Raw genomic sequence first — 25848 nt, 5'->3', positions numbered from 1 at the left:
TAGCCAATGCCCAGGGCTCTCATCAGGGGGAACACTCTGACATTGGCTTAACACAGAAGGTTTCTGAGAGCATTTCTTGGCCTCCATAGCCTAAATAGATGCTCGATCCCCCGACGTTATGCTGTAGTACCATTGAATTCAAAATCAAAATAAAAGCCAAAACAAATGTTTTTTGTGAAGTTGAAGAAAAAAGCAAAGTTGCAGTCAATATAAAAATATATAAAATATATATATAGATCAGAAGGTGCAAGTTCATACCACGTACTAGTCCTAGGTATGGCGAATTACATTCAAAGTGAACAGTTATAGTTATTAGTATGAGGAGGAAGTTAGTCCAAGGTGTAAGGAGTGTACTTCCTCTTCACACCAATAACTATAACTGTTCGCTTTGAATATAACCCACCATACCTAGTACTTGCACCTTCTGCATCTATTTTATCGATTTCATATATTTTTATATTGACTATTGACTGCAACTTTGCTTTTTTCTTCAACTTGACAAAAACATTTGTTTTGGCTTTTATTTTGATTTTTGAATTCAATGGTACTACAGCAGAATGTCAAGGATCGAGCATCTATTTAGTGTATGGAGGCCAAGAAATGCTCTCAGAAACGTTCTGTGTTAAGCCAATGTCAGGGTGTTCCCCCCTGATGAGAGCCCTCGGCATTGGCTATGACTTTTTTCATTTTTGAATTCCTATTTTAATTTTTCATTTTTGAATTCCTATTTTAATTTTTCATTTTTGAATTCCTATTTGAATTTTTCATTTTTGAATTCCTATGTGAATTTTTCATTTTTGAATTTTTCATTTTTGAATTTTTCATTTTTGAATTCCTATTTGAATTTTTCATTTTCGAATCGAATTCTTCGATTTTTTTTCTTTTTGAAATTTTCAGTGTTTATATTTTTTGCTTTCTCTTTCCAGTTCACATAATTAATTTGCTTGAAGTTTTTCATTTAAAATATGGAACTTTTATAATGTTTTTTCACTACACTGTATATTACAGCTGCCTATGGTGCTGGTATTGGTGAGTTTTGACAAAAATTAAATTTTCATAATGTACATATTTCTACACGCGCAAACACACACACACATATACATATATATATAATTTTCTAGTAATAGATACATATCCAAGATTATCCACTCATGGGCTATCCATTCAACAAACAAAATTGTGAAAGATACATTGTTAGTGTGGAATTTTCTACGTAAAGTTAAAATTATCTTGTCTTGAAATTTGAAATTTGAAATTTATTACACACACACATATTACAACATATAATACAGACGCAATATACAAAAAAAACAACAAAAAAAAAACATATATATTACCATTTATATATTAGCCCAAGGGATTACATAATCCGTCCAGGGCATATTGATAGTGTAGTATATATTGGGGTTGACAACAGACCAATGGTGTATATAATTAAAATATAATATTGTCCTCATATTACATTCGTAAAGAGAGAAAAAAAGATGCATGTATATGGGATTAATATTCAATTGTGTTGATTTTGTTTATGAGTAGTTTTCTGAATTTGTGCAGTGATTTTTCCGCCTTTATTTCGTTATTCAATCTATTATATTCTTTAGGTGCTATGTATATGAATTGTTTTTGTATTATGGTTTTGTTTGGTTTAATTATGGCGTACTGAATTCCGTGTTGTCTTGTTTGTCTCTGCTGGTGTTTAATTCTGAACCAATCGGGATTTTTCTGAATAAAGAATAATATTTTGTAAAGATAGAGTTTATTGATGTTAAATCTATAATCATTGTGACAGTCTTGGATTATATTTATTTTTTCAGATATATTATTCACAACTTTTCTCAGAGTGTTTCTTATTATATTTATATTTGAGTCATAATCACCGCCCCATACCGATATACCATATTGTATGACTGGTAAAATCCATGCGAAGTAAATAGTACGAAGAAATTTAGGGGATATAATATTTTTCAAGCAGTAAATCCTGGTATTGATGTATTTTAGTTTATTGCTTACTGTCACCGCTTGAGTTTTCCATTTAAGGTTTTTATTAAAAACGATTCCAAGATAGTTTATTTCATCGGACTCCTTAATTTCAGTACAGCGACACTCATTGCGTGAGCAATGACCTACATGATATTGTATTGTTATTGGTTCTATATTTCTGTTATTATATAATTGAAAATGCATAAATTTAGTTTTATTTAAATTAAGGGTCAATTTATTATATTTTAGCCATTGTGAAATTATTGTCATATCATTTTCAGCTTTATATTTAAGGGTTAGGTTATCATTATCGGAAATGAAGAGCACTGTGTCATCTGCATAACTAATAATATTTCCATTCATTTGTAGGTGTTGTATATCATTTACATAAATCAAAAAGAGTATCGCTCCGAGTACCGATCCTTGTGGGACACCGCTTACTATTTGCTTAAAAGATCCTATTTCATTTTTAATTTTAATTGCCTGTTTTCTGTTCGTTAAGTAGCTTTTAAACCAGTCGTGTATTTTTCCTCTTATACCAGCCTTATTAATTTTGTCCAGAAGTATTTTATGGTCAACGCTGTCAAATGCTTTACGTAAATCCAAAAAAACAGCAAGGGTTTTTTTATTGTTATTGACATTCTTGTAAATGTATTCAGTGAGTTTTAGAACTGCCATTTCTGTGTTTTTATTTTCAAGAAATCCAAATTGGTTTTTTGCAAAGTAAGAGTTAGAGTTGAGGAAATCCATAATTTTCATTTTCATAACCCGTTCTATGACTTTAGACATAATTGGAAGTATTGATATTGGGCGATAATTATTATAATTATTAATATTTCCAGTTTTGTGAATAGGTCTAACAATGGCATATTTAAGTTTTTCAATAAAAGTACCTTCAGTAATTGAAGTATTGATTATATGTGTTATGAACCGCAGATGATGTTTACAGACTATTTTTAGCATTCTAGCATTAATGCCATCGTATCCAATTGCTTTGTTATTATTTGATTTCATAACTATTTATTTAACATATTTTTCTTCCACTGGATGAAAAACCATAGAATTAATTTGGTTATAAGACATTTGAATTGGACAATGATCGTTATCAGTATCTGTCTCATTTGATTCATTGCTGACTACATTAATAAAATAGTCATTCATTTTTTCTACCACAATACCGAGATCTTCATCAGTGGGTATCTTTATTATTTTCTCATTTTTATTTATTAGGTTGTTAATGATTTTCCATTGCTTTTTTGTATCGTTTCCACAAGCATTAAATTTATTGTAAAAATATTCCTCTTTGGTATATCTAATCTTTTTTTTGAGCATTTTTTCATAATTTTTGTATTCTAACCTGGCTTCTTGATTATGTGCGTTTCGCTTGAATTTTTTATATAATTTCTCTTTAATATCAATCATTTTTTTTAGTTCAACCGTTATCCATTCATTTTTCTTTCCATTTTTATTATTTTTAATACTTTTCATCCAGAAACAACGGTGTTTGTAGATGATATCAATAAATATTTCGTATAATATATTCACATTTTTCTCCGAGAAAACATTTTCATTCACTTTATAATTTTTTATGCAGGTCTCAAAGCTTAAATAATCAACCCTATCAATGTTGTTCTGCTCATGAGTTTCAGATTTTGTAATTTTTGTTTTTTCAGCATTATAACCATTTAAAAGTAATGGCCAGTGATCAGTTATATGAATTTTGGCTATTGCAGTTTCATACTGCCAGTTTAATTTTGCATTTCTTATATATATATGATCGATGCACGATGTTGATCGGGTAGGCGTATTAGTATAAGACAAAAATCCATTTTTCGCCATCATGCCTGTTAATTCCTCCGTTTCATAGTTTATTTTTAAGATATCAATATTGAAATCTCCCATACAAATTACATTTTGATATTTTATATTGCTAATAATGGATTCAAATTCGATTACGAATTGCATTGGTTGGAAATCATGTGCTCTATAAATCAGTATTATACACAACTCGAGATTAGAATCATATGAACAAGTTATTTCTGCTGTAGTCATATGCAAATCGATTTTTTGTGCAGCATGAACATTTTTTATGTATGCTATTACTCCTCCGGATTTATTCCTAGTTCTTGTCTCACAAATAATATAATACCCGGGTATTTGATATAAATCTATTTCATCATTTTTTATCCAAATTTCACTTAATAAGATATAGTCGAATGAGTAATTTATTTTTTTTAAATATATCATCAATTGATTGAAATTTTCACGCATACTTCTGACATTTACATGTATAATATTAATTTTACTTTCATTTGAAAATTCATTTATAATATCAATTGAGTCAAGATAAGGTGACGTCGGACCTACTTCGTATTCATTCACTTGATGATTCACTGCTTTTAATGTTTATTTTGTCCAGATCTTTGATATTTCTAATGTGATGTACTCTATCACCGTCACCTTTTCGCAATAGTATTTTCCCATTCCTAATCCAAGCGTAGTTGTATGAATTGGCTTTTTTAAATTGTCTCACTTCATAAAACAGATTCTTTAAGTTTTTTGTAAGATGTTCGTTCACAAACAGCGTAGTCGAAGGGTACTTATCGTCTAGTTCACTAGCCAACAAACCCTTACGAGTTTTCGCGGCTTGAATCCATTTATCTCTGATCGAAGAGTCATGAAATTTCACAATGACAGGACGAGCTTTACTCTTGTTGATCGAATTTACACGATGCATCTTAACGATTTCTTCACAGTGATATACCTCTAGTAGGGACCCGATTTTAGTAACTAAATTTTGGAGGTTCTCCCCCTTGTCTTCTGGCATTCCCTGTATTTCGATGTTCGATGACTTCGATCGTAATTCCATGTCATCCAGCACTGTGTAAGCATTCTCAACTTTTTGTGTCAAGTGTACTACACTGTATATTACAGCTGCCTATGGTGCTGGTATTGGTGAGTTTTGACAAAAATTAAATTTTCATAATGTACATATTTCTACACGCGCAAACACACACACACATATACATATATATATAATTTTCTAGTAATAGATACATATCCAAGATTATCCACTCATGGGCTATCCATTCAACAAACAAAATTGTGAAAGATACATTGTTAGTGTGGAATTTTCTACGTAAAGTTAAAATTATCTTGTCTTATAACTATTATTGATAATTATAAGACAAGACAAAAACTTTATTGTCTCCCCTGCAAATAGCAGTTTTTGTATCAAGGAAGCATCCCCCCCCCCAAATTCTATTACAATCTTTAAGAGGTTTTCCTACAGGTCACAAGGGAAGCAACTTGTAGTATCAAGATTGAAAGGTGTTTTGAAATCAGTGACCGGCAGGATTCACCTGAAAAAAATGCCAAAATGTAATAGATAGCTTAGTATATTGAATTGCTCCCAACAAGCAGCTTTAATTTCTTAATTTGTTTCTATATTTTTTTACAATTTCCAAATGGCTATGTTGAAATTTAAAAAAATTAATTTTTTATGTTTTAAATTTTAAATTATATTTTAAATTTTTTACTAAATGATTAACAAAATGTTTTTGATTAACCTGTAAAAAAAGTTTATTGATGCCCACCCCTATTTTTATATGTATGTGTTTTGGTTCATTTGCCTATTTTACAGATATTTAATGGTAAATAATGATGAAATCAAATTTGTCATAAGTCTGAGTGGTCATTAGGTGACTACTATACAAGGTCTGATCTAAATTTACTAATTAGTTTTCTACTAGGGTTCAATAGTTCAGGTCAGTAGGGCATTTGTCTATTTTACCAACAGATATTCATAGGCTTGATAAGTTCAGAATCCTCTTAGTTTTCATCAGATTCTTTTTTGGCACAGGTATTACTTTTACTTGTGGAAAAATTATAGTTCCAAGGTGACCATACAGCCTATTGCTACAGCAAGAAGTTCCTACACCAAGTGGGTATCATGTCTATAAATAAAGAGACCAGAGGCATAGAAGTAATGCCATTCAAAAGTAGCTTAAACTGAAGGTCTAATCTTATTAATTCTTATGTGAAATGACTATGGTGCAAAAAAAAAATCAGTTATTTACTAATAATGCAATCAATGCATACAAAACATCTTGAAGTAGTTAAATGCAAGCACCAAGAATGTGCAGTGGTTGTGACTGATTATGAACTCATGAAGTATTGATCAAACCTCCTATACTCAAGTGCCATTCAAGAAATAGCCTCATGTTAGCCTTGAGTGAAAATATTTGAGTTGTAGTGTCAGGTAGGGAATTCCTACTAGGGATATGGTTGTTTTTCTTCTAATGCTGGTCATAGACAGTGACAATGTTCCAAAAAGATTGAAGAACCTGCCCTACTCCAATAATACAAAAATATGATAAAATTATATTGTTCATGGCAAATGATGTGCATTTGATACAAAATGACTCATGCTGTTGTGAACTTTTAAGTATGCAAACAATTAAATTATGCATTGTCAACTTACTTTTTTGCTGTTGTTTTTTAGAATTCAGTGGAAAACGAAGACGAGTGATTCCTGATGAACGAGAAATTCAGATTCCTCTAGAGCATGGGTAATAAATTGGTTCTCATATAATTACACAGTTTGAATGTGTCAGTGCTATTTGCAAGCATTTTTTTTTTTAACTTAGTGTAATAATAAAAATTTTGTTTTATGATGATAATTTTGTTTTACCACTTGATACTTGAACAGGAATGGTAATGTCTTTATATAGTGAAAACCTCCGGTTCACAATCCCCACAGCTGAGAGGGATGATCAACTGAAGTTGGGTTTTCTGTGGTTTCAAATTTCAGGGCAAATATGAGTTATTTCTCTATTAAAAAGGCTTCAGAGTGGACAGCAGATTTATAATGTAAAAAAAATATATTCATTACACTTCTTTTTTTTTTTTGCTAATTTCACTTTTAATTTTAAACATAATACAAATAAATACAAATACAATGCCACAACAGGCAAAATGCCCAACGAGGTGGCTGAGAAAAAGATGCCATAACAAATATGGATGTCATATATTTCAAAATTACAGCAACCCAATTAAAAATACAATCACAAAAATTATAAACAATATATACACATGATAAAATATTATACAATGCCCATAAAGAATATTATGGTGGTCTTATTCTAAGTATGGATAGCTTCTCGATTTACCCCAACATGCTTGTCGTATTTCTTTTTACTAGTATTACCTATTAAATACATAGCACAAATACGTGACACATATGTACATGTACACTGTTAGTATTCGTCTACCAGGCATTACAAAAACAGCTTGTGTGCAAATAAAACAACAGTAAATTGCCTCTATAGCCATAGATTGAAGTTGTGGGTAATAAAAAGAGAATAATACTGATATCCCTTGCTTTATGAGATTAATTATTTCCACAATGGCCTACAACAAAATCAATTGTATTGAGTTGAATTTAGCATGGTTAAGATAGTGACAGGATGTTTTCTTTAGAAGGATGAAAAACGAAACCTTACCTCCAGCAGCAAAAGAAACTTTGTGAATGATTTATTAGAAGTTTGAAATGTGAAGCTCCTGAATTTGAGATGGTAGAATGAATTGAATTTATACAATTTTATAAGCTCTACATACTATATTTCAAGCTCCATTTACAAGGGAAATAAAAAAGCCAATATTTTACCAGCAATAGGGAAAAACTGCTGAAACCAATTTATGTAGCACTAGCTTTCTCAATTTTCCATGCAAAAAATTATCGTAAAAGAGGGATGAACCCCCATAAATCCACCAAAAACTTTCCCTACGAGGGAAAAAATATTTACCAAGCAAGTTCATATTCACCATACAACCTTCCATTGCAACCAATTGTGCCGATGTAAACAGTGCCTCCAACAAGCTATTGATGATGAATTGACTGTAGTAACCAGATGTGGCCTAGGCTCTGTCTTGTATGAGATGTAAGACCGTTGATTGTAAATTCAAGGGTGATGTATGGATTGGTTCTGCTGAACGTAGATCTCTAATCTCCAAAAGTTCCTGGGATAATACTTTAGACTGGGATTTTTGGCGGGGCCCTTTTATAGTAAATTTATAGTGTAAAAAAATTATAAGAATCATCTCAAGAGCCCAAAGGGTTGGTCCCTGTCATCCCTACCATTGTGGAGGCTATGGGTTCAACAACAAAAGGCTTCTGTCTTTTATCATAATGTCATGTGATCATTTGCAACCACCTGCACATATCAGTGTAAGATAACACTTCTTATGCAGAGGGGATTTTTAGCTGTAACAGTCAAAGTGTTTTATCCTTTCATCTAAGTGCAACACTGGCATGATACTGCAACCCTGTATAGTAAAAATTATTCCATTTTTACACACCCTCATCTTGTTTTTTTCCCCTATTTTATATTTTATACCTACTTGAATTAGACAAAGAGAAGGGAAGGGAAAAAAATCAAACACAATTTCTTTTTCATAGTTTTAAAAATGTAACAAAAGATTACAAAGAAAAAGACCATCTAGACATTAATTCTGATTTCATCTCAGCATTAAAATACAGAAAGTCTCTTTCTTTGATGCACTGTAATGCTGTTGCTAAAAAAATAGCATTTCTCTCTAAGTCTCAAAAATTTTGTTTTCATGTTCATGCTGCCAGTTACATTGGTACTAAAGTCAGCAAGTTTCAGATTGTGAACAAGTCCTTCCGCACGCATTTTCTTGTAGGTTTCTAGATCTCTATGACTCATTTTTTGAGGCCATGTGTGCATGCAACTTTCTTTATGTCCAGTCACTGTATTTACTTTGCATAACTGACCCAACTGTAATCTGGGCAGATTCCCCTTGAAGTCTGTGATGCCCCAATTTGTTTTCAATCTTTATGAAAATTTCACAATAAACACAGTGAAAGTTCATTGAAGCACAATGCAAAGTTAGCTGATGAACAGACATCCGATTACTAATGACATTGGGAGCATACAAAATAAGAGCATACATTGGGAGCATGTTTAAAAGTAATTCTTTAGTAGCATTTCTGTTCAGGTTTTTCAATTACCCATATTACCTGTACCTTAGTAGAGTACATGAACTATGGTAGTGATTATTAGTCACCATTAGTGGATTCAATGCAATGTTTGTGTGACTGATCTAAAGTGACACATAGCCCCAGAATACACAATCCAAATCTGGGTTGAATCCCGGTTCGGGCATGGATTTCTACTAACACTAACAAATTCCCTGGACAGATTGTAAAGATCTCTTGGGAATACATGATGATCACATATTATTCATTTTAAAAAAAACCATATGTGAAGCAGAAGTATAATATTTTATTTCTGAGCTGTGAACTCACATCATTTTCATTTCAGTTCCAGGATGAACCTAGATGATTTACCTAGATAATTACTTTTCTGATTGATACTTTTCTTACAAATTTTCTTTATATGTCCTGTATATTTTTGCAAAAATAAAATTCTTCAAAATTCTTCTTTTCAATGTTACTTGACCCCATCTTCATAGCTTCTTTGAAATTGCTGCTTACTTTCATATGTTGCTGCTGTTCTTTTGTATTGCAATGACCTTTTGCTAGACAACTGCCACTGAGTATCTCAATGTGTTTCCACTACTGTAATCATATAGAAAGTGCTTCTCGTGTCATAAATAATGTGATGGCAAACACCAGATCAGAAATAATATGCCCTCAAATGAAGTGGTTGAAACAAATAAGGATCTTTCCTTTGCAACTATATTTAATGAGAAGCTTCTCTAGTCATCCAAAGTCAACCATGACGGATATCATCATCATGGTATTAGAGCTCACTGCTGTGAGTTTAAAAAGGACAATTTATGTGATGAAGAAAATTACAGTAGAGTCTCGATAATCTGAGGTGGATGGGACAGAGGTTACCTCAGATTATAGAAATACTCAAATTATCCAAAAAACAATAAAAAATGCTTTAAATGTTGGTTTTACTTTATAAAAAACAGTACTAGCGTAATTGATGTATTTTTAATTCTTGAATAAGATATAGATGTCATTCGATGTGTTTCAAAAAATGAAGAATTTGAAAAGGACACAAAGATGAAAGAGTAGTTGAGATGAGTTGGGGATGGGATTGATGGTGAACGATGCTGAGATCTTTCATTGCCTTTCCAATGATTTTACATAAGCAATTAGGGGACAATGCTATTGTCTGCCATTACAAAGAAAATGATCAAACTTGCTCCTCTTTCTCAACGACCCCCCCCCCCCAAAAGTTAAAATGGTCCACCTCCATTCAAGGGAGTCTGATATTTCGTTACCCAGTTTCCCATTATAGGGCTGGGGACGGCCTAGTCCCTTTCAAACTCAAATTACTGTACAATACGTACATACTACATAGTATTCCTGAAAAAAAATAAAGAAGTTGCGTTCTTGGAGGGAAAAAACCAAGAGAAAGAGGGTCTCAAAAAGGAAATGCAAAAATTTTCAGTGCCTCAGATTATCCAGAAAATTGAACTGTGGGGATCAGTTTTTTGAGGCTCTACTGCAGGGTTTTCCAACTGCTGTTCCTCCCTAGAGTTCCATGAGAGCATTTTTGGGGTTCTGCAGAATCGAAAGTGACAGAACCCCAAAAATCCTGGGACCCTAACAGCTTCAAAAATTTTCTTGTTACTGTTTCACCTGAAGCAATTTTTTATTTTATTTTATTTTTTGAGAACATGTAGTCTAAAAAAATTTGTGATAATCGACCAGTAGGAGACAAACAATATTAACGTTGGCTCCTTTCTTTCTTTCCATTCTCACGCACAAGTCCTACAGACAACAGAGTCAGGAAGACTTCCTGGGAATTGGTACTCCAGAAACTCAAGACCTACATGCAGATCTTATGAGGGTCTTCCTCCAAGAATGCCAAAATTTTGAATTGTTCTTTCTGTGCCTCCCCCCCACCCCCCATCTCTCTTCCTTTTATGATCGCCAATTAAGCGTCATGATTTCAGATTCTTATTGCATTTCTGAATAGCAAGTCCTTAAATAGCAATCCTAAGACAGAGAAAAGCTTGCTTTCTAACTTGTCTGAGCTTATTTTCCCATTCTACAGATTCTTTGCCATGAAATGGAGCCACGTTTATAAAACGTTCAAGAAACCACATCAAAACATCATATAAAGACAGAAATCATACAACTGAAACTTCTCTGAAAATTTCCTTCCCTTTAAAGAGAATATCATAAAAATTCAATGGTTTTAATTGCATTTTGTTTGCTATATAATAGCCATTCTTGAGTAATATTACCCACAACATTAAATTTTTTAAAATCATATTATAAATTACTTAAATAACTGTAATTTGCATCTCATCACCGTTGCTTAAATCTTGAATATTGTTATATTATGTTATATTCTGAAGATTTGAAAGAAAAATTGCAATTTTTCACTTTTTAAAAAAGTCTTTTTTTTGTTTTATATCCCATAGCAGATAATGCATAGAGTCCAGCTCTTTAAAAGTTTTCTAAAAGAAAAGAATCAAAATACTTCCTCAGAGTGTTTCTCAAATCATGTATCACAATTCTCAGGAGGCGTTACCAACCTTTGTCAAGGCCTTCGCGACAAGCTGTCGACATTGCTGATTGCCTCTTTAGTGCTTTGAAGGGGTGTTTTTTAAACTATTCTGGGCAGGGACGCAACTGGGGGTTCTAACTAGAGGATCTGGTGACCTGGGCACTGGATCAAAAGGGGGCACAAATTTCACCCTTTAACCTCAGCATTAAAAAGAATGCCAAAATGCATGCTTGCCCTGGCTAAGTCACTAGTAGCAAGCTTGATACCATATCTCTGTCAACAATCAGTCAATTAGTCAATCATCTCAAGTTTAGAGCTTTTGAGGCGATAATATGCAATGAAAACTATTATGGTCACACATTTTTATAATCCTCAATGATTACATAGATTGAATGTATAGAAATGATAATTTTTCGAACATTTTAAGATCAAGTTAAAGGGAAAACATTGAGTAATTGAAGTTTTTGTAACTTGTTTAAATGTCCTGTTGTCTTCTTTTTTGCTCCCATCCTTGTCTGTGTGGGACTCTGGTCATTTGAACTACATGAGAAGAATTCAAGAAAGGCATTGACATTAAACTGCATTTTCCCCTTCCAATTATTCTTTTAGTTAATGTTGAAAGAAAAGTTTTTGTCTCTCTGTATTGTTATCTTAGAGTTTAATTTTGTTTTCCTTGGATTATATTTCTGAGTTATTTTTTTATTTTGCTTTAAATTTTTACACAGTTTGGTGCTATATTTTGTTTTAACATGCCTAAATCAAAATTGTGTTGCTGTCCGAGATGTGATGAAAACATCATCTGTATTGATGATCAAATATCCTGCAATAAGTGCGAAATAAAATTTCATTTTTTTTGTGCTGGCTATGCTGAACCCGCAGTCAGAAAGTTGCGTAAACCAGTCACTAATTGGAAATGTTCAACCTGCCTTCAGACTGCCTCAGCTTCAACAAATACTGAATTTACATGTCTCGATCCAATTGCTACTATGAGTCAAGACACAACTACGTCTAACATCTCTCCATCTATTCTTAACAAGAATACAAATAGTTCATCTGCATGGGATCCGATTATTAGCAATCGAATTCTGAGTATAGATATGATTGACACTGCAAAAAATGTTATGGGTGATTTAACCCCGGAAGGTCACAATCTCCTCCTGGCAATCTCTGGTCTGATTGAGAATCATACAATATCCATTAAATCGTCCATAGCAGAAAAAATTGAACAACATGAGAAATCACTACAATCCATAATTAGACAGATGGAAGAACAAAGGGCTGAAATTGCAGAATGTAAACGAGAGCAAGAGCGATTGACTATGGAAAATAGAGATCTGAAATCTGAACTCGATTATCTCAAGATCAATCTTGTTGACCTCCAACAATACACCCGCAAGTGCAACATAGAAATTACCGGTTTGCCAGAATCATCAAATGAAAATCTGACTGATGTGAAATACTCTCTGCTGCAATTTTGGAAGTTCCTAATCTGGTGGACTGTATTAGTGCTTTTCATCGTGTACCAACTATGCATAAGGATCGCATAAAACCAATTATCTGCAAGTTTAACACCAAGGAAAATCGTGATATTGTTTTGAGAGCTGCACGTGAGAAAAAAATATGCGCGTCCAAGATTTCAAGTGTTTTAAAACCTAATAAAGTTTACATAAATGAGCATTTCGCTCCTTATACAAAACAACTGTTGTATGAATGCAAAAAATTCAAATCAGAGAATGATTTCCACTTTTGTTGGGTCCGTGATGGCAAAGTCCATCTTAGAAAACATGAGAAATCAAGAGCGATACGAGTAAAGTTGTTGGAGGATTTGTATAATATTTCTTAATATTTTATTTTTATATGCATTGAATTTTTTTTTTTTTTGGTTAATTGACAAATCAATTGTCTCCTCAAAAGTTTATGCTCTCTGTTAATGCACATAATTATTTAAATACACTTTACAACTAAGTCAACAAGTTTGGTATTTTCATTAAGATAATGAATATACTAGAGCAAAATGTGGACTATTTCAATTTGATTTAAACTGGAAATTTTTTTTTTTGCATATGCATGTTGGTTTTGTTTTCATATTTTTTTTTCAGTTAGAACTTTATATTTATAGACAGGTATTCTGACTGATTAACTCATATAAAATAATATTATGGATTTAAACTGTCATAGTATCTGCACCCCACATGAACTTGAAAAGTTTTTAGGAAAATGTAATGTCACCAATCATCCTGTTAACTCGATTACTGAACTTAACATCATTCATTTTAATATTCATAGCCTTAGAGCTAATTTTGATTTTTTTGATTGCTTTGATTTTTGTTTTCAAACCGAGCACAACTCAGGTCTATTGCCATAGGCAATTTACTACCTGGTGAGTTGTGCCGGAAGTGTAAGTGCGTGTACCTAACAGTCTGAATGCGTATCTAGTGTTGTGTATGATTTTTCAGTGCTGCCATCTATATCTCAGAAGTGAAGTGAGTGATGTGTAGTGACTGAATATTTGTACTGTTTGTAGGACTGTTGCTCTCTGTGGCGAGACTTTTTAATGGGGAGATCGGCTCGCATTTGTGCCTCGAAGTTGCGAACCACAGAAAACCAACTTCAGCCGACCAATTGCTTTGATTGATGATTTTGTTGATAACATTGATTTATTAATCTTGTCTGAGTTATGGGTGAGTGAGGAGAAGCTAAAACTTTTTAATATCAATGGCTTCCAGAAATTTTCATGCTGCAGATCCTATAATAAATCTGGTGGTGTGTGCATTTTCTTGAAAACCTGCCTTCGATTTGTCTTGACTGACCCAGTACAAATTAATACTGCTGACGTTGTTCAGCTACTCGAACCTTCAATTAATTTATTAATAACCTGTATTTATAGGTCTCATGCCTTCACTGTTTCAGATTTTCTCCAGGAGTTTGAAATTTTATTAGGTAATATAAAAAAACCGTGATGTAATTATTATTGGTGATATTAACATAAACATATTGGATCAAATTAATACTAATCATTATGAATATCTCGATCTTCTGTCAAGCAATGGTTTTTCACCCATGATATCTCAAATCACCAGACCTTCCTCTAAGTCATGCATTGATCATATTTTAATAAGAAATTCTTCACGGCTTTTATTTTCTGAATCTGTAGTCTGGGAAACGGATTTGACCGATCATTACCCGATTCTATGTAAATTATCATATTCTAATATTAATTCTGGTCCTGTACAAAAATTCAATGTTTATAGAAAAAAAATCATTAATTATTCCCAACTCAAGCTATATCTACAGAATTATACACTTTGCATAAATAATTTTGAAAGTGATGGTGCTTTTGATGAATTTATTGTAAACTTGAAACCATCATAAATAACCATACATCATATCATGATATTAACCTTTCCAGACGAACTGATAAAACTTGGATTACATCAGAGATAAAACATTTAATTAAAATAAAACAGAAACTATATTTTAAAACTAAAAAATTTCCATATGATCAGGAGGTTAGTACTGCATATTATAATCTCACACATTACCTAAAATACAAAATCAAAATTTCTAAACAATTTTGCTTCTCTCAACAGTTTTCAAAATGTGATACTCCTTTCAAACGATGGAAGTTTATTGATAGCATAATTGTTAAATATCATAGCAATCCCCTCCCTGATAACATTGAACCCCAAGTGCTTCCTGATAAATTTAACGACCATTTTGTAAACATTGTTTCATCACCCATTTCACCGTCAGATAACTACAAAAAATATGTCCCCTATTCTAACAGATCTTTTTTCATCTCCCCAACTTACCCAGAAGAAATCATTTCTATTATAAATCGGTTATCTCATTTGGCTTCTAGTGATGATATAATTAATTCATTGATTCTTAAATGTTTTCCTTACCATTTAATTATAATACTTACTAATTTGATAAATAACTTCATACTAAACTGTGTTTATCCTAACTCTTTGAAAACTGCCACTGTTTTCCCAATTTTCAAATCAGGAAATCGTAATGATTTGGGCCTATTTATAATTAATTTATAATTAATAGGCCTATAATTATAATTTAATAATTATAGGCCTATTTCCATTTTACCTTCTATTTCCAAGATTTTTGAAACTGTTCTAAAAAAAAGAATACTTTCATTTCTCTCTCATACTAATTTTTTTTCTCCTAATCAACATGGCTTTCTTGCTAATCATAACACTGAAATTGCTTTACTAAATTTTAGTAAATATGTAATACACAATCTTGACAAATCTAGAAAAACCATAGCTGTATTCCTAGACATAAGAAAAGCCTTTGACAGTGTTAATCATGGAATCCTTCAATATAAGCTTGAGGCATGTGGAATAGAGACATCCCTCTAAATCTCTTAGTGTCATATCTGACGAACAGATCTCAGAGGGTAAGATGTAAGTCCAGTAAATTCTTAGGGGTTAACCGAGGAGTCCCCCCATTCTGACATGATAAAAATTAGAGACTGGTTTCATGCTTGGATCTTCAACTTAATATCTCTAAAACTAAATATATTAACTTTTCTTTGCATAACATTCCTGCCTTCAATATTGACTTTATGATTCATAAACCTGTATGTAACATTAACACTGATTGTAACTGTCATAAATTAGAATAAGTGAATACTATAAAATATTTGGGTATTTTTATTGACTCTGACATGAAATGGAAATCTCATGTTCATAATCTACAAATAAAATTAAGATTTACAATGTATAAATTTTCTTTTCTAAAATATTTTGTTAATCGCTCTTTTTTATTCACCCTCTACTACTCACTATTCCATTCTTACTTATTATACAGTTTACCTATTTGGGGTAGTGACTATTTGACTAACTTAAAACCTATTATATCACTACAAAAGAAAATTATAAGGCTAATTTTTAATGACTATTATACTCCTTCCATCACTCTATTCAAAAAATATAGAAATTCTACCACTTTGATACTTATATTTTTATAAATCCCTGTTACTTCTCTTTAAACGTCAATACTCCTTACCATTAATATCCACTCGATCTTCTGCTAGGCGAAACACTACATATTCTTTGCCAATTATTCACAAAAACATTAAAAAAATTCATTTCTCTTACCTAATACCTAAGTTTTATAACTCTCTGCCCATTGAAATTAGGAATGTTTCCTCTCTTTACGTGTACAAGAAGTACCTCAAAAGATATTTATTGTCTATCGATGATATCTCCGTGCACTTTTAGTCCTTTGTTTTTTTAAAGAAATCGCCCCTCACACTAATTAAAGTAATTGATTTTCTCCCATTATATTTATCAACATTTTAAACTTTTTGCCTTTCTGACAGTAGCTCAATTATTCAAATCATATTTATTATCTCTAAATTTGATATTTAAAATGCACCCACCATGCGTTGCCACAATGATGTTACTATTAATTTTTTGTTTTTCCCCCTTCACCCATCTATTTGATATTTAACTATCAATTTCTCTCCCCATTTATATTTGCGTTTATGTAAAAGTGTTTATATATATATGTATTTCTCCCCTCACACATTGTACTTTTTTTTTTTTTAATCAATAACCCATCATCCAGTATGTGACAGTCATGTTCACCTTGGATGAAAAGTTGTCTCTATTTGTATATGTATGCTTGTACATTTATTTGATAAATAAATAAAAGTGTAAGGGAAATTTCCCATGAGTGACCATCATTGTATGTCAGTGAGTTCACCAAACATTTCAAGATTCCACTCCCCAATAACACATAATCGCTCTCAATATTCAATCAGTGCTAGTCATGTAACATCACATGACAAAAAAAAATTTAGCATGTTCCAGAAAAAGAAACCTATATGGGGCCAATTTCTAAAACTAACCTTCGTTTCACTTCAAGTTTTATGCTCAAGTTGGCATTTTTCGCTCCTCTGAGACCATAATTTCAGTTTTTGCTGAAATCTGAATAATTTAATCTTCGTATTAGATTCATAATAGCTGGTGTTGGTTTGGCACACTGGACCGGGGCAGAAGCGGATTAAGGTCGGTTGAGACCCCGGATGCAGAAGAAAATATTAGGTCCCCGTAAGTTGGAAAAAGTGTAAAGTTGGGATTTTGTGGGGCCCTTCAGAAGTCTGGGTCCAAGGCACATGCTTGGTGCACCTGCTGTTAAATCCACCTCTGGACTGTGGGGGGGGGGGCAAATTCATGCTTTCTCTTCCTTTGACCACTCGTTTTACATTTCGGAAGAGAATGGCGTATGCCAAAATTCACACTCAAACCAGCTGACCAAGTACAGTGAGTAGTATTTTTTCTTTTGTTCTGTATTTTGTTGTTAATATTACTTATTTATCTATAAGATTTTTGTGAAGAGGGGCAAACTTGATTTTGTTGGGCCCCCCCCCCCCCCCCTCCACTTCAAATTCTGATGATTTTATAATGGTATTTTTGTTCTTTCCTGATATTTGTCAGGCCCTAAAATTTGGCATCCAGGGCAGTTGCCCCTTTGCCTCCTCTAGTTCTGGCCCAGATTTCATCGAACATTTTTTACTATTTTCTAGTTCTTTGGACAGCTTCTTGCATTTCGTGAATTTTAATGTAAATACTTAAACGAAAAATCAGCGATACTTGTGTATCAGTTGTCATGATTAAGAAACTGCAGGTATTTGTGGAATACTATTTACATAACAGTGAAATATGGTAGCCAAGTTGATAAGATATTCGCGAACTGCGCCACAAGATGCTCAGAAATATCTGATGTTTGATGCCTTCTTTTGTCTTTGCCAGTGTTTTTCTGATACAAGAACTATTACAAAGTCAGCGATATGATGATCAAACAGCACAATGTTATTGAGGAAAGTCTGCACACCAAACGCTTGGCATACATACCTCTTGGTGAGAAACACAAAAAAGCAGTTTGGAATCCGCTCTGAACTGTATAAGTAACAGTCTAATCAGTCCTATTGTGCAGAAAATGAAGGTGGTGGAGAAAAAATAAAATTGAATGGGGATGTTTTTCATCATTCTGAAGCTCTGTGTGTAATTAGGATGACCAAATGAGAAAAAAAACAAAAAAAACCGTAATTCGGTAAAATAACGAATTTATGATTTAAAATTTTCAAAGTGCGTTTTTTTTTGGCAAGTTCGGCAAAATTAACATTTTTACTTAAATGACGAAATAGCCGAATACTATGAAAAAATAATTCAGTCCTGTAAAATATGGGACGTATGGTCACCATGTGTAACTCACAAATATACAGTATATATATTTTTAGACACTTTTATCTACTACAAATTTTGATTCTTGTTCTGCAGAGAGAATGCTGACTTTTGGGACACCCTGTATATTGTAGAAATATTCAAAATTTGTTAAGGGTTGCAGATTCATGTTGGAAAACCTTGCTCTACTGTACTGAACAAGCAATTCTACAGTTTTATGTTTTGAACAATTTGTGCAATATTTGCAATATAGTTGTCTGACATAGATATTTCACATTTGATCTAACTATGCAAAATTTTTCAAATGAGAGAAATAAAAAATATTGTACCATTTCCATAATTTTTAGTGTTAGTTATTATTATTACTTATGTTTACTATACATTAAGATGTAAAGGAAACATAAGTAATAATAAAGTAAGTGGCATAAGCTGATAATTATGTTTTTTTTTATCCAATCACTTTTCAATGAAATTTTTTGTTTATTAATATTTCTTGCATATTCATCATTTCTTATTTCAAAAATGTTTTCTAATCCCAAAAAATGTTAAATTTTTTAAGTGCTAACAATGGTTATTTTAATTATGTGATGACTGTAAGCCAACTATATATTTTTTGTGCAACATATTATTTAACATGTAGAATTTTTTCCTGAAACCTTTCTCTTCATACATACTTAATCATGAACAAACTAGTTGAAATCTGCATTTATCTTGTTCGCAAAGTTGTATGATTTCCTCAAAAAACATTATCATATCAACAATGTTCTTAGCTACGGTGTACTCATCTAAGTAACATTGCTCTCATGCATACTTTTTCTTAAAATTCTCATATGAGTGAGGAAATGAAAATGTTGCACTTTTTTATTGTGAATGAAGCATACTGAATTTTGAGGATATTATAAATTTAGTTTATATTTCTTTTCAGCTGGCGAAGAGAGACAAAAATTAGATGTTTCAGCAGGGCTGGTGTGAGAGGGGAAGTAACATATTACACACCATGTGGAAAAAAATTGAAAAGCTACCCAGAAGTTGTCAGGGTATGAGTATTTTTTGCAGTTAAATTGATATGCAAGTTAAGTGTTTCCCAAACTTTTTTAAACCATGCCCCCCCCCCCTCCTTTTGATAAGACTCTTATCGCGACTCCCCTGCCACTGTTTTGCCTATACTGCCATAATCAACTACATTCAAAATAAAACAGTGAATGCACTCCCACCTGCTGTATGCTGATTAAAAACCATGTGTATATTGATTAATTTTGAATGAGTATATATTGATTATTGTAGATATAAAATTTCATCTACATGCTATTTCATGTAAATTTCATCTACATTACATCTATGTTAAATAGCTGAGTTAAGAGTTAGGGCATTATTTTGGTTTGATATATTTTTATTTACATTATGAAAGATCTGTATCAAGGTGTTTCATTTTGGAAATTCTCTCACAACCCCCCCCCCCCCTAATTTATCAGTATGACCCTCCAGGAGGTTGGGACCCCACACTTTGGGAACCACTGGTCTAATGTGATTGTATAAAGTAAATTCCAACATAAGAGAAGTTTTAAATCTTTGATAACCTAAAGTTTTCATCCTAACCTTTGTTTGTTGAATTTTTGAATACAGTGAAACTTCAATGTAATGATACTGTGTGGATCAAGAAAAAAAAATATATATATATTGTTGTAGAGGGTTTATCATTATATCGAGAGGCAACATGACCATCATGTACCACTGATTTTATGCTGTTCTTCGCATTTCTTTTATGTCTGCATTGTTAGTACCTTCAAAAAATTCACTTAACTTTACAGTAAAAGAAATATAATTGCAGTCAAACTCGGTTGAAACAACACCTCAGCTATAACATCAAAAATTGGCACCCCTAGCTGATTTCCATAGAGAGCAATGGTAATGAATAGGGCTAGGATTTTTATGCCCTAAAAACTGTAAATATGCCCTATAAAGCAAAAAATATATTCTAAAAAATTTTCATTCCTATCTCAGATAACATTAGTTTTAGCAAAATAATGTGATAATGAGAATTGTCTATGAATTTTAGGCTATTTTAAATCATTATTTATTGTATGAAGAAAAAAATCTTTATTTTACTAACCACTAAGAGTATCAGAGAATCAATAACAGCTTTTAGTTTTTTAAACAGTTAATGCACCAAACACAAAGTTTTTACTTTCTAATAAAATTATAAGAGGAAGAAAATGAAACTAAACTAAAAATATAGATATTTATTTATGAATTTAATGCTAAAATACTAGTAGTTTGTTTGGAAACCACATCTATACATTTTATATATAAAATTAATTTTCTGTTTGTGTATGTACATATGTTCTTAATACAAATCTACACAATTTCAGGCTGATCCTGCCAAATTTTGTATTACTGTATATAACAAAAGAACTCAAACAAATGATAAGCTACTTTAAAGGTTTATTGGAGTTATGCAAATGTTTAAAATGGTGGAAATATTGTCCAGCAAATAATAGTTCTTAGGCTTCTATAGTGATTTTTGGAATGTTTACTTTGTTTACCACAATTTCTAAAGAATACTTTTCTCAAGGTTCATAACATTTTTTATCTTTTACAATGGTTTATCAGTTGTTGAATGCTCCAAGCATTCTTGGAAAAAAACACAATCAGTACCAGTTATTGATGCTGGGTCTCAACAAAAATAAAACCTAAAAGGACATAAATTCAACTTAATTTGTTCTTTTTTTTAGGATTCAGAACAAAAGTTATTTCATCAGCACAGAGTTACAATGCACAACAAAAATCACCTGCACATTTTCAAAAGAGAACGATTTTCTATTATCTGGCAACAGAGATTGAAACATTGAAAAGCTCCTTTCTACTTCAATTGTTACTATACTGGAAAAAGAGTTACATTGCTTGGTTTAAAAATCGACAGAGATTTCATCCAGAGAAAAGTTTTTCCTGATATTACATCTGCAATTATGCACAACTTTTTGTATCCCTCATTTTTCTTCAAAACTTTCCCAATATTTATTTGCACAGCCGTTCCCACTTTCTCAGTCACTGCATTTTGGCAATTTAGAACTTCCCTCATCAAATCAATTTGCTTGACTAGTATAGCACTTGACTTCTCTAAAGAAGTAATTGTGTCAGAAATGAAACCAAAATTTGACCTTATGTAAGAAAATTTACCTACAATATTAGGATCAGCAAGTATTCTCTGTGCAACTTTGATTGAGGTTGTTTCATTGTTATCAAATGATTCAATGATCTCCTTCACAACTGAAAAGTTCTCACAGTAATAGTTACATGCTTCAATCCAAGTCCCCCGTTGAGTTTAAAAAGTAGCAGATAGAAAGGGAATGTTAGGAGCCTGTGACTTGAATGTTTCCAATCGAGATGGTGTTTTCAGAGACACTTACTTCATGCATCCAATCAACTGATGAACTTAATTAATTGTTCATGTATTTCTTCAGCAACTGTATGACATGCATGGGCTAGACGTAACATGCACCATCTTTGAATAAAATGCTTTCAGTGCATTAGCAGCTTTTATCATGTAAGGTGCAACATCAGTAATATTAGGAGCAAGACATTGTTGTGTTGGATTCCATTAGGCCATACTGAGCTCAATGCTCTATCAAATAATTTGCTAATTGTTGAGAAACTCACTTTTTATAGATGTTCATAACTGATGAAAAAGTATTCTCTAAGGATATCTTCTTTAATTGTGCCAACTATTATGTTACCTTTATAGCAACCAGCAGAGTCTGTTGTCTCATCTATTGTCACTCAGATTTTGTTGGAAGCTACTATTCCTCTTATATTCTGCATAATATTTTAATAGCAGCGGCTTACATAATTTTTTTTTAGGGAGGATGTGTCTGGGGCAAAGACTTCCTGGTGTACTTTTCTAATAAATCATGCAATTTCCGAATTTTAATGGAATATCGGCTGAAATGTAGGCTTCACACAATTCTTCATAAAATAATGAGTTATTTGAAACTGTACTTGCCTGCTTGAAGAGCATTTGTTGCAGTTTCTTCTCATCCTCTAGTCATTAAAGACCTCATTTATGTTTTTCGGTGTTGATGTGCTTCAGCACAGTGGATTCCCTTTCTGCAACAACTTCAGTATCACACAGTTTGAAAAACAATATTGTTTCATCTATACAGAACACTTTTTCACCATATTCAGAAACTAATTTCTTCAGATTCTGTGAAGTCCTTTGCTTTACTTTGGGCATGTTAAAAATTTTATTTCACAATAATACATGAATTACTCACAATCAATACAAAAATTATTTACTAGAAGGATAACTTTCAAAGAATTCAAAATATTAAGGTCCTATATTTTTATCTGAACCTGCTCAAACTTGATCAGATGTAGTGATGGTAACCTCATTGAGCAAAATTTACCTCAAGAATTTCTCTTTTGAGTTTTTCCCACAAATTCAGAATTAATGTGCTGCCATCTATCAGTAAAAATATCTAGTGCAGTATTTAGCTTTAGACCCGTGTTGCAAAAAATTAAAAAAAAAACTTTAAATAATTCTTTTGTTTGATAAAACTCTCAAAATTTCCCACATGGATCAATTTTAGCTCATTTTTCCCTTGAATATTGAAAATTTTTCGTGAGTTTCCATCACTGATTCAGATTAATCATCTGAATTAGTGATGGCTACACACCAGTCTCCAAGTAATCAGCCACACACCAGTGTCCAAGAAGGGCTAGGATTTTTATGCTCTAAAAATACAATATCATTACTGCAACCAATCAGCAATGACGACGTTTCATTTTTAGTGCATAAAAATCCTATCCCTAAAAGATGCAATCAACATCCACTATGCTTGTGCATTCTTTCCAAAAAGGTTGCTAATATTGTCAGTTGGCACTCATATTTCTGTTGGTCAGCGGAGGTTTGACCCTTTAATAAATGGTTGTAGATGGCCCAGGTTGATCGAGATGGAGGTACGTTTTGGAGGCTTTTTGAATAACAAGGAAGAACAAGAAGAAAGAGCTCTTGTCAGAGTTGGGAACCAAAAAAACTAGCCTGAAGCAGAATTGTAATAGCAGAGAAAAATGTACTTTTTATCGAAAGTTATGAAACATGCAAAATATGACTTAAAATTTTGAAAATATGCTCTATTATATAAAAATGGTAAAATATGCAGACATTGAAATCCAAGCTCTAGTAATGAGCCTCGCTTATAACATCAATAAAATACAACAAACTTTAGATATAATGACCCTTTTTTGATGAAAAAGTCATTAAATTCCTTGGACACTGGTAATTAGAAGTCAGCACATTGAAAGAAGATTTGTTCATTGTTTCTATTGATATAATGAACAAATTGTATGGTCAGTTTGAGAATTTGAGTAACATTATAAACAATTTCATTGCATGCACAACAAATATTTTGCGAAATCATGGCATTGTATTTCCTCTAATACAGATGTGTTTGCTTTGGCTAATTGAAAGCATTCTTACTGACTAAATAATGATAAAAAAAGTTCTAGTTTAGCCAAAAATGTAGCAGTGCAAATCATTGATTCTTATCTGAAAGCTAGTAGAAATGTGACTACTTGATGATTTTTTATTTCACCAATACTTGCTGAAAAACTGAAGCAGGATAATACTACCTGGGTAAGCATAACAATAAAAGATAGAAAAGAAATTTCATGTGAAATTCAACAAGGACCTTTTAATATGAAATATGTTTGATAAAACATAAAGACCTCCTAATTGAGTGTTTCCAGGGTAAGAAAAAGTAAAATATTCTTCTACTAAATCCTATGCACTGAAATGTCAAAATGTATATATGTATTATAAAACAAAATTCTTGGAACTGTTGAGTTTTTCAACAAAACAAAATATGGTGTCAATAATATTGATCAGATGGCTAGAAACCGCTTTGAGTATCAATTATGCAAATTATATCATTGTATCACTGTATCATTATGCAAATTGCCAATGCACATTTTCTAAAGCGTTTGACTAAGTCTCAATAAATAATCGATTTATTTGTAGGAAAAATAAATAAACCTTGAAAGGTTATTTCCTCCTTGTTGGAGCTAAAAGCTTAAGAGAACCTTATTTGTTCAGAAATCAGAATTTTTCTGACAAAAACAAATACTACTGAATCATCAATGTCATATCCCACTATGCAATAACAAAATAGGCAACACACTTTCAATAGTAAGAATATGCATTTCTAATGTGAAAAGGTATTGAAAAATGTGAAAAAAGAGTGATGTGTGAATGCAACTGAAGTTTTAATGTTTTGAAAGTTGATAGTTTTTATCAGTTTATGCACTAAAGAATTTTTTTTATAAAAAATTGTATTATGAAATTTTATTCAACAAAAACATTTTTCATATTTTATAGCTCACTTATACTCATATATTCATTTAAATAAAATAAAACAAATTAAAACCAAGTCTATATAGTGAAAGTCAACCTCTGGTTGTTTAGACTAGCAATGGTCTTTCTCTATAAAACAAAATGTTGGTCCTTCTAGTGTTAATTCACAGTCTTTACTAAAATTTGGATAGACATGATTGGCGCAATTTATGACAAATGTGACTATAAATATTTACTTCTCACATTTGTCATGTTTAACTTTATTTTCATGAAATACATTTTAAGTCACTATATACTTGCTATAGGGCTATATTTCCCACCAAGCTGTATTCCTTTACAATAATTGGCAATTTTGCCAAAAACTGATGTTTTTTGGCAAGAATTGGCAGTATCTAGTATTAATATGATTTTCCAATTTCCAGTTTTTTTTTCTGCCAAAAATATGGTCATCCTAACAGGGCCGGATTAACCATTAAGCTAAGCTTATTTTCGACTGATTGTATAGTTGAAGATATTTATCAAAAGGATGGCATGAATACATAAAAACTGATAATATTGCAAACTAGAGATCACGTTAATGCTGAGTTTTTGGAATGACATCTCGTGTAATTTTTATAAAATTAGCTTGAGCTATTTTAACAGCATCATGGGGGTCCTTTGACAAACTGATTTTTCTGCGGACCCTCTCAACCAGCTAAAAACTCCTGCCTACCGATTTGCATACTAACTCTCACCAATTGTAGACCGATCCACTTCTCACGAGGTCCTCGGGTTGTGTCCTGGTGAGACGACT

At 32.1% G+C, this 25848-nt stretch overlaps 1 protein-coding gene across 7 annotated transcripts in view; it reads left to right on the top strand.

Annotated features, from left to right (window-relative positions):
* The window catches only part of LOC149072557 (bromodomain adjacent to zinc finger domain protein 2B-like), a 339679-nt gene that overhangs the window by 164565 nt on the left and 149266 nt on the right, over positions 1-25848 (top strand). For all 7 annotated transcript variants that reach the window (XM_089247421.1, XM_089247420.1, XM_089247419.1 and 4 more), the window contains 2 exons: positions 6485-6551; positions 19632-19743. In XM_089247421.1, coding sequence (XP_089103547.1) covers positions 6485-6551; positions 19632-19743 — 179 coding nt within the window. The remainder of the gene's footprint in view (positions 1-6484; positions 6552-19631; positions 19744-25848) is intronic.

Source organism: Pholcus phalangioides, unplaced genomic scaffold (genome assembly GCF_987345545.1).
Source record: "Pholcus phalangioides strain wild (caught in Gottingen) unplaced genomic scaffold, Ppha-v1.0 ptg000017l_1, whole genome shotgun sequence".
Lineage (NCBI taxonomy): Eukaryota > Metazoa > Arthropoda > Arachnida > Araneae > Pholcidae > Pholcus > Pholcus phalangioides.
The sequence above is the reverse complement of the archived record's forward strand: the minus strand, read 5'-3'. Positions and strand labels throughout refer to the sequence as shown.